Source organism: Mandrillus leucophaeus, unplaced genomic scaffold (assembly GCF_000951045.1).
Source record: "Mandrillus leucophaeus isolate KB7577 unplaced genomic scaffold, Mleu.le_1.0 Scaffold332, whole genome shotgun sequence".
Lineage (NCBI taxonomy): Eukaryota > Metazoa > Chordata > Mammalia > Primates > Cercopithecidae > Mandrillus > Mandrillus leucophaeus.
Window position 1 is genome coordinate 1,365,589 of NW_012103499.1, and position 9,843 is coordinate 1,375,431.

Sequence of the window (9,843 nt, forward strand, 5' to 3'; positions counted from 1 at the left end):
AAGCCGGGGATCCCTGGCTCCGTGTCCCACTGGCAGCGCGGGGAGGGCTCTGGCCGCCTCCCGGCTCTTCGCACCGCAGCGCCGCGCGGTTCGGCTCCGGGCTGATTGCGGCTGCTTCGGCTTCGCGCGGAGAATGCGAGCGCCCCGGCGCCTTCTAGTGGGCGCGGAGGAAACTGCGGGGGCGAGGAGCAGACGCGGGAAGGTCCTCGCTCACAACCCCCAGCCCTTAGCCTCCAAACCCTGGCATCTCAACCGCCTGCTCCCAAGACCAGCCATTCCGTTGCCTGCTCGTTCTGAGCTTGTAGGCGAGGATGGGCAAATAAGGGCTTTGGGAGGAGGTAGGGCGGGGGCGCGCTAAAACCCACGTCAAGTTTGAATGTTAGGGTGAAGATAAAAGAAACAACCCCTGGAAAATAAACGCTCTGCCTGGCTAACAAAGACTGATGCACAGCCTCCCTCTCCCCCTCCTCCCCCGCCCTGCCCCCCTTTATTTAACAGACACTCAAGAGATACACACTGGGTAATTCAAAGGCCTATTTCCCCGAACTGCCGCTTGGTGCAACCTTGCAGGAGGAAGGGAACCCCAGAGAGGCCAGATTGGCGGTAGTTCTGCCTGGAAGCCTTAGGTCATAGACAGCTTGATACTTCACACTGCTGAGAATCAGAGTTCTGTGGCTCCATGGTTCTAATAAAAGATGTATCAAGATTCAATAGGAAAAAAGGGCATAATAAGAAATATAGAACATTATGAAAATATGTGTGTGTGTGGTGGATTTTTGAATGAATGAATTTTATACAAATAAATGACTAAAATCAGCTGGGGGAAAAGTGGAATCTCTACCCTTCTTACACCAAAATTCCAAATCTATTAAATATTTTAATATTAAAGGTGAAATCATAAAAGTAGTGAAGAAATCATGAAAGTCAGCACAGTGGCTCATGCTTGTAATCCCAGCACTTTGGGAGGCTGAGGCGACAGGAGACCAGGAGTTCAAGACCAGCCTGGGCAACATGGTGAGACCCCTGTCTCTACAAAAAATTTAAAAATTAGCTCAGCAAGGTGGCTCACACCTGTAGTCCAACTACTCAGGAGGTGGAAGTGGGAAGCTTGCTTGAGCCCCGGAAGTTGAAGCTGCAGTGAGCTGAGATGGTGCCATGGCACTGTAGCCTGGGTGACAGAGCGAGACAGTGTCTCAAAAAAAGAAATTATGGAATTTTTGTTTTGTTTATGGTCTTGGAGTAGGGAAGAGATCTCTAAGCCAGATGTAAAGGGAAATATTAATAAATCTGACTATATGAAAAACATGAGTGAAGAAATTAACATAAACTAAATTTGAGAGAGAAATGACAAACTGTGAAAAAAATATTTGTAACATGTAAGACAGGTATACTTTATCTAGTTGTTGCTAGTTGGTGCCCCCAGCGGAGACGACCAGGAATGAATTATGAACCATTGAAAACATAGGAATCCATGACTCCACCCTGATAATACATAGATAATTAATTAATTAAATGAATGAATGAAGGAGAAGGGAGAATGCCAATTAATAAATGTGGAGGGAGCTGATGGAGTCAGAAAATAACTATTTTGCATCAGAGTAAAAGTTGGTTTGGGCAAGAATTATTGATGAATGCTAATTCTAGGGGGAAAGTTTGACAGAAGCAGGGTATGTACATAGATTAAAGTATCTCCCCATAGTTGGCTTATTCATTGCAAGAGGAAAAATTGTAACTGCACAGTGGGAAAACCAGACTGCACCTTGAGTTGGTGGCCAAAATTAACATCACCAATGAGGGACAGAAGACTATCATGTGCCTCCAGAAATGCTCCCTTGAGAAAGCATGACATCATTTACGTAGTGATCTGGCTGGGAATACATAACTTGATTTTAAATACAAAGAAACAGACTCCAAGTAAGGAATATTTTCTATGTATAAAAGAAACTTAGGCTGGGCACGGTGGCTCATGCCTGTAACCCTAGCATTCTGGGAGGCCGAGGTGGGTAGATCACTTGAGGTCAGGAGTTAGAGACCAGTCCGGCCAACATGGTGAAACTCTGTTTCTACCAAAAATACAAAAATTAGCCGGGCATAGTGGTGCGTGCCTGTAATCCCAGCTACTCTGGAGGCTGAGGCAGGAGAATGGCTTGAACCCTGGAACCCAGAGATGGACGTTGCAGTGAGCCAAGATTGCACCACTGCACTTCAGCCTGGGTGACAGAGTGAGACCCTGTCACAAGGAAAAAAAAAGTAAAAGAAACTTAATACAAAAATTAACTGGGCATAAGCCGGGCATGGTGGCTCACACCTGTAGTCCCAGCTACTTGGGAGGCTGAGGCATGAGCATCACTGGAACTTGGGAGGCAAAGGTTGCAGGGAGCCAAGATTTCGCCACTGCACTCCAGTCTGGGTGACAGACTGAGACTCTGTCTCAAAAAAAAAAAAAAAAGAAAGTGGCTAGTATTTTTTTAAATGTCAGTCTTGAAAGACAAAGAATGAAGAACTGCTCTGGATTAAAGGAGACTAAAGAGACATGACGACTCAATGCAATATGCAATCCTAGATTAAAAGTGATATAACAGACATTTTGGGGGACTGTTTAAAAAATTTGGGCCAGGTGAGGTGGTTCATCCCCGTAATCTCAGCACTTTGGGAGGCCAAAGTAGGAGGATTGCTTGAGACCAGGCCTTTGAGACCAGCCTGGGCAATATAATGAGATTTCATCTCTACAGAAATTTATTTTTATTTTTATTTTTTGTAGAAATGGAGTCTTGCTATACTGCCCAGGTTGGTCTCCAACTTCTAGCCTCAAGCAATCCTTCTGCCTGGGCCTCCTAAAGTTTTGGGATCACAGGTGTGAGCCACCTAGCTGGGCTACAAAAACATTAAAAAAAAAATTAGCCGGGTGTGGTGGCACGTGGCTGTAGTACCAGCTACTCATGAGGCTGAGGTGGGAGGATTGCTTGAGCCCAGGAGTTTGAGACTGCAGTGAGCTGTGATTGCACCACTGCACTCCAGTTTGGGTAACAGAGCAAGAACCTATCTTTTCTGTTTTCTAAAAAAACAAATTGGAATATGGAAAATTGATTAGATAAAAGTTGTTTTATCTTTGTTAAAAGATAAATGGCAAATATTAAATTTCCCAAAGCTGATAACTGTGGGTATACAATAAAATATCCCTGTTCTTAGAGTATATGACCTAAAGTGTTAAAGGGTAAAGTGGAAGGATGTCTGTAATCTACTCTCAAATTGTTCAGAAAAAATAAATAATAGGAATATGTATGTGACACATTTACATAATATATATGTGGTATATATAATGTATAATTTATATTTTATTGTTAATTTAATAATTATTAATTACATTATTTTATTATAAATTATATAAAATTATGTATAGAGAGAAAATGATAAAATGTGACCAAATGTGAAAAATTGGTGAAGCTGAATAAATGATATGTGGGAGTGCTCTGTATTCTTTAAATATCTAAGTTTGAAATTATTTCAAATTAAAAACTAAAAAGAAAAAAATCACTCCTTTATTTACTTTAGTTGAAAGCGAGTGTTGGCCGGGTGCGGTGGCTTACGCCTATGATCTCAGTGCTTTGAGAGGCAGAGGCGGGCGGATCATCTGAGCTCAGGAGTTCGAGACCAGCCTGGCCAACATGGTGAAGCCCAGTCTCTACTAAAAATACAAAAATTAGCTGGCCATGGTGGCGGGCGCGTGTAATCCCAGCTACTCCAGAGGCTGAGGCAGGAGAACGGCTTGAACCCAGGAGGTGGAGGTTGCAGTGAGCCGAGATCATGCCATTGCACTCCAGCCTGGGTGACAAGAGTGAGACTCCATCTTGAAAACAAACAAACAAGAAAGTGAGTGTCTATTTAATAATTTGGTGACATTACTGAGAAATTGTTTTAGCACATAACTGTCACACTTTCTAAAAATGACAACTAAAGTTTTTTCATAATGAAATATTAATAATAAAACTTTCTAATAGAACTTCATATTAGTTCCTATATCTCAGCATTTCATTCTATGATGGTAATATTTAGCCTCAGCTGAATACCGAAATACTGATTTTAATTCTCTCTCTTTTTCTCACGTTTTGTAGACATTAAGACTTTTTTTTTTTTTTTTTAGATTTGAGTCTCTGTTGTCCAGGCTGAGGGGCAGTGGTGTAATCTTGGCTCACTGAAGCCTCTGCCTCCTGGACTCAAGCCCGCCTCGGCCTCCAAGCAGTGGAACTACGGGTGCTCACCAACATGCCCAGCTGATTTCTTACTTAGTGTATTTAGTTGTCTTGTCTTTTTGTTTTCTCATCTTTGAGGATACTAAACATACTTACAGTGGGCTCTCTGGGTTCACCTAGTGCAGTTCTGCCACCTGCTGATCAAAAATATTTGGAAAAAAATAACAATATAACAATTAAAATAATACAAATTTTAAAGTATAACAACAATTTGCACAGCATTTACATTGTGTTAGGTATAAAGAAACTAGAGATGATTTAAAGTATAGGAGAGTATGTACACAGATTGTATGTAAAAAATATACCATATCATGTAAGGAACTTAAGTATTCTGGGATTTTGGTACCTACAAGAGTCTTGGAACCAATCCTCTGCAGACAATTGAGAAATGAGGGATGACTATATTTAAAATTTTTTTTCAAGTTGGCCTATTATTTCCATTTACTCTAGAATAAATTCTCTTGTTTATTAAGCTTTTTATCTTTCATGATGTTCATTTGCATGAAGAGCTTTGAAATTTTAGTTTGCTAGCTTGTTTTTTGTATGTGAATTTCTTGCACATGTGTGTATCCTTGTTAGGGTTCATTGTAGATGACAGAAACATTGTAGATGACAGGGGTTTATTTCTTGGCATTAAGGGGCTTACAATGTGATTTGGGGGCTTTTTTATTTTTTATGCCATGGGTGATAGTGCTTCCCTAGGCTTTTGGAAATATGTGGGGCCATTTTGGGTTGTCATAATAGCTGGGCCAGCTGCCAACAATTGGTGGGCAGGTGTCAACTGAGCTAAATGTCCTACGATGAACAGAACAACCCTGTGCAACAAAGACTTGCCCTTCCCTAGACACTGAAAGAAACTCAATGGAGAAGCACTGCTTTAGGCAGAACTTCTAGAAACCACTCCCTGCCTCCAGAATCACACAACTCTGTTGGTATCAGCAAAACTGGGGTCACAACTGCAGCAAGCTCTCTCTCTCTCTCTTTTTTTTTTAATATGGAGTCTCACTCTGTTGCCCAGGCTGGAGTGCAGTGGCGTGATCTCGGCTCACTGCAACCTTCTCTTCCTGGGTTCAAGTGATTCTCCTGCCTCAGCCTCCCAAGTAGCTGGGATTACAGGCGCCTGCCACCATGTCCGGTTAATTTTTGTATTTTTAGTAGAGACGGGGTTTCACCATGTTGGCCAGGCTGGTCTTGAACTCCTGACCTCAAATGATCCACCTGCTTTGGCCTCCCAAAGTGCTGGGACTACAGGCATGAGCCACCATGCCCGGTGCAGCAAGCTTTCAAAACCGGGAAGCTACTGCTAGCTGAGGAACCCCAATGCCTCTGCCACAATTTATATTAGAAAAGTAGACACCTTCCACTCAAGGTCCTCCGGTGTTTTCCCATATAAGCCTTATCCCAATTCAGATTTCTCAAGTGTGCACGTGATTGACACAAGGAACGCTAACTCAGAGGGAGCTCAGAAAATGCAGTTTTTTTGTACTCCAGCAGAGTCAGTTTCATTAGGAAAAGATTGTAATGGATGCTAAATATGCCAGTCCACTTTGGAGTTGTGGGTTTCCCTCTCTCCCCACTGCATTCCTTCATGTTGAGTGGTGTCAAGTCTGTCTCCACAGCCTAGAACTAGAATTTACATTTGACAGCCAAAGGAATTACATTAAAAAAAAAAAAAATACAGAGAGTATGTTGCTTGATCCTATCCCCAGCCAGCTGCAGGCAAAGTCCAATTCTGCATGGCAGCCTAGAGGGCTGGGGACAGGCTGGGCTGGTCGCATCCTCTTTGCTCTTCTCAATCACTCTAGGCAAGTGGCTCTAAATGGAGGGGGCCCAGATAGCAGTCATAATGTTATATAACCCCCTGTCATGCATCAGAACATCCAGTAAGTTCTCCAAAGGACCTGGGTTCTTGGCAGGTGCTGTTTTTTGTCCTGCGGCCCAGCAGACCTATGACTTAAGCCCCCAGCTGTTACCTTTCCCTTAACAATTCAAAGAGTTGCTTATTTTGTTTATTGAACTTGGCTTGTCTTTTTAATACGTATTTGGAATATATTACCTGTCATTTTAATTTGATCTGTTTGGAGTGAAGGAAGGATTTTCCCTTGAATTTACTCAATCATTTTGATGGAAGTGACCCTACAAATTGTCTACTTATAAACCTTTTTTTTTAAACAGGTAAGAAATTATACTATACCTGTGGAACCCCATACTGCTTTTTTACATGACTCATATATCTTGGAAGTCTCTTTATAAGAGCACATGAAAATATGTCTCATTTAAAATTTTGCATATTGGCCAGGTGCGGTGGCTCACGCCTGTATTCCCAGCACTTTGGGAGGCTAAGGCGGGCGGATCATGAGGTCAGGAGATCGAGACCATCCTGGTGAACATGGTGAAACCCCATCTCTACTAAAAATACAAAAAAATTAGCCGGGCATGGTGGTGGGCGCCTGTAGTCCCAGCTACTCGGGAGGCTGAGGCAGGAGAATGGCGTGAACCCAGGAGGTGGCAGAGCTTGCAGTGAGCAGAGATCGCGCCACTGCACTCCAGCCTGGGCGACAGAGCAAGACTCCGTCTCAAAAAAGAGAGAGAGAGAAAAAAAAAAGTTTGCATATTACTACATCAAATGAATATATTAATTAACACTTCCTTTTCATTACAAACAGTGCTGCAATAAACATACTTGGCGAACTGTTATAAATATGCCCGATATATTTAAACTGAATGCCAACTATTATGTCATTGTTCTTTAATTTAAATTTTTTGCTTAGATTACAGCAAAGACCTAGTTCAAAGATATAAATCAGAAAAGGCAACCAAGAAAACTGTGAGCCAGTTAATGCTTGCCATGCACACATTTATTCGCATTCAACAAGTTAATAAAAATCAGTGTATTGCTCAATTAGCTAGCGATGAGAACTAACAAAATATAGTTTTTGCACTAAAGCCCCATGCTACTTTAGTGCCAGGATTTGGTCAGCTTTTCTTGGCTGTTTTCATCAAAGTATTCTTTTGGTCGTGGATTTCGCTTACCCTAACCAGCACAAGGGAGTCATAAAGACCTCACAGCTATTCCAGAGAGATGCGGGGAGAGTAGTGTTCTTGTCCACCAGTGTTTGGTGGCAGGCTGGGATTTTTATGCTAGCTTGGGCTTTGGGTGTTTTAGATATGCCTTACATTCTATTGGTTCAATATTATATGATACTTCTGTGAAAGGAAAATAAATCTTGGGGCCCTCCAGATCACTAAGTTAAAGGACAAAGTTAAGCTGGGAACTGCATAGGGCAAACCTGCCTCCCATTCTATTCAAAGTCACCCCTCTGCTCACTGAGATAAATGCATTATCTGATTGCATCCTTTTGAGAGGCTGATCAGAAATTCAAAAGAATGCAACCATTTCCCTCTTATCTACCTATGACCTGGAAGCTCCCTCCCCACTTCGAGTTGTCCAGCCTTTCCAGACTGAACTAATGTTCATCTTACACATGTTGATTGATGTCTCATGTCTCCCTAAAATGTATGAAACCAAACTGCTCTGACCACCTTGGGGACATGTCATCAGGACTTCCTGAGGCTGTGCCACAGGCATGTGTCCTCAACCTTGGCAAAATAAACTTTCAAAATTAACTGAGACCTGTCTCAGATTTTCGGGGTTCACATTTTGGTAACCACAGGGCGATTCTGATTGTGGATGCCCCTGACCTTTGATAAATCTCCTATCAGTGCTTGAGACCAGCATCAGCTAACTTCATGGCTCAGACCAATAGGACAATTTGCTGAGGCCTGAGAGCACCCCCTCCAGAAAATCTCTGATCTCCCCAAATTTGGTTGAAATCTAAAGTTTATTTTGCTCTGCAACTCCTCTTATTTTTTGGAGTTTTACTGCTTCCAACAAGGAAGGCAAGATTTCCTGTTTCCATGACGATGGAAGGCAGGTAACTCCTTTACAGAGTTTCAGTTCGCTTCCAACAGGGAAGGTGAGTTTTTTTCCTGCTTCTAAAATGGTAGAGAGCAGTCTACAGCCTGAGACCCATCCCTAGGTTAGTAACTGAATTGGGGATTGTCGTGGCTAAAGTTAAAATTAACAACCAGCTGGTCTTAATTTCTCCTTACCATTAGAGTACTAAGTGATCAAATAAGTTTATATCTTTTTTGTTGGTGGTGTTGTTTGTTTGTTTCTGTTTTTGTTGTTGTTTCGGTCTTTTTTCCATTGGGTTTGGTCAGCTCTATCCGACTTGATCAAATACAAAGGAAGTTCCAAATTATGGGGAACAAGTCCTCTGAAATGTCTAAATTCCCTCACACACAAAAAAGGTGGTGTGGTGGGGGAGAAAAATGGCCAGCAAAAGAAAAAAAAAGGAGGGAAGATTTTTGATTCTGACTACTAAAGGGGCTTTATTTACATAACAAGGCCGCCTTTTGCTAGCCAGGCCAAACTGAAAGTAATGGCTGTTGCCCCACGCTGCAGTTCAATAGCTAAGGTTCTGCTTTCTTTTTTCCACCATGACAGCCTGGGGTTTTGTTTCTAAATCAAGCCCTTTCTGGTTTGATACTTGGTACTTCTGAAACAGCAGCAATTTGTCCTAGCTGAAACATGGTAATGACACAGGAGGTAGAAAGAAATTATTTAGGCAGATAGTGAGGACAAAAGAGTCCTCGGCAGAGCTTCCCCTCTAACAATAAGCAGTCCCTCAAAATCTTTTTTTTTTTTTTTTTTCCTAAAATAGAGAAGCCTGAAAAATCGAGCTGCAAACATAGATAAGCAAGCTGGAAGCTTGCACAGAGGAATGCTGGCAGCTGTGTCAATAGAAAAGGGCTCTCTGGGGACCAAGAATGTCTAACATGGAGGCTCCATCTTCCCTTTTTTGTTAGCATGTGTACAGTAAGAAAGAAATGGGTAACATGGCACAGCTCAGGCATAATATTTTACCATGCAGAACCCATCTGCATGATAAAATATTAGGAGGCTGGGCATGGTGGCTCACACCTGTAATCCCAGCACTTTGGGAGGCTGAAGTAGGAGGATCACTTGAGTACAGGAGTTTGAGACCAGCCTGGGCAACATGGCAAAACTTGTCTCCACTAAATATGCAAAAAATTAGCCAGGCATGATGGTGCATGCCTATAGTCCCAGCTACTCGACAGGCTGAGGAGGAAGGATCACCTGGAGTCCAGGAAGTTGAGGATGCAGTGAGCCAAGATTGCACCTGGTTTGCCACAGTGAGACCCAGTCTAAAATAAAATAAAAAGTAAAATAAAATAAAATAAAATAAAATAAAATAAAATATTAGGATGGAGGCTACCAGATTCGTGCCCTACGCAAATGGCATACCTGGTTGTAACCAGTTTTTTGCACCCTATGTAAATTAGACACTGCCTCCCCACCAACTCATCTATAAAACTCCCTGCATTTCACTGTGGATCCAGCAATCCACTTTTCCAGGACCCCTCTCTGTAGCAGAGAGCTATTCACTTTCTTTTGCCAATTAAACTTCCAATCTTTTTTTTTTTTGAGACGGAGTCCCCCTCTGTCGCCCAGGCTGGAGTGCAGTGGTGTGATCTTGGCTCACTGAAACCTCTGCCTCCTGGGTTC

The 9,843-nt window shown here is 42.4% G+C and overlaps 1 protein-coding gene and 1 pseudogene across 2 annotated transcripts in view; one reads left to right on the plus strand and one right to left on the minus strand.

Moving 5' to 3' along the window:
* The window catches only part of B4GALNT1 (beta-1,4-N-acetyl-galactosaminyl transferase 1), a 7,661-nt gene extending 6,980 nt beyond the window's left edge, over nt 1-681 (minus strand). Inside the window, exons 1-2 of the mRNA XM_011988629.1 lie at nt 651-681; nt 31-173 (exon numbers count right to left, since the gene is read on the minus strand). Coding sequence (XP_011844019.1) covers nt 31-173; nt 651-681 — 174 coding nt within the window. The remainder of the gene's footprint in view (nt 1-30; nt 174-650) is intronic.
* LOC105545582 overlaps nt 1-9,843 on the plus strand; it is a 24,701-nt pseudogene that overhangs the window by 2,624 nt on the left and 12,234 nt on the right. The window contains exon 2 of the transcript XR_001006946.1: nt 3,741-3,747. The product of XR_001006946.1 is annotated as a nucleolar protein 56-like (transcript). The remainder of the gene's footprint in view (nt 1-3,740; nt 3,748-9,843) is intronic.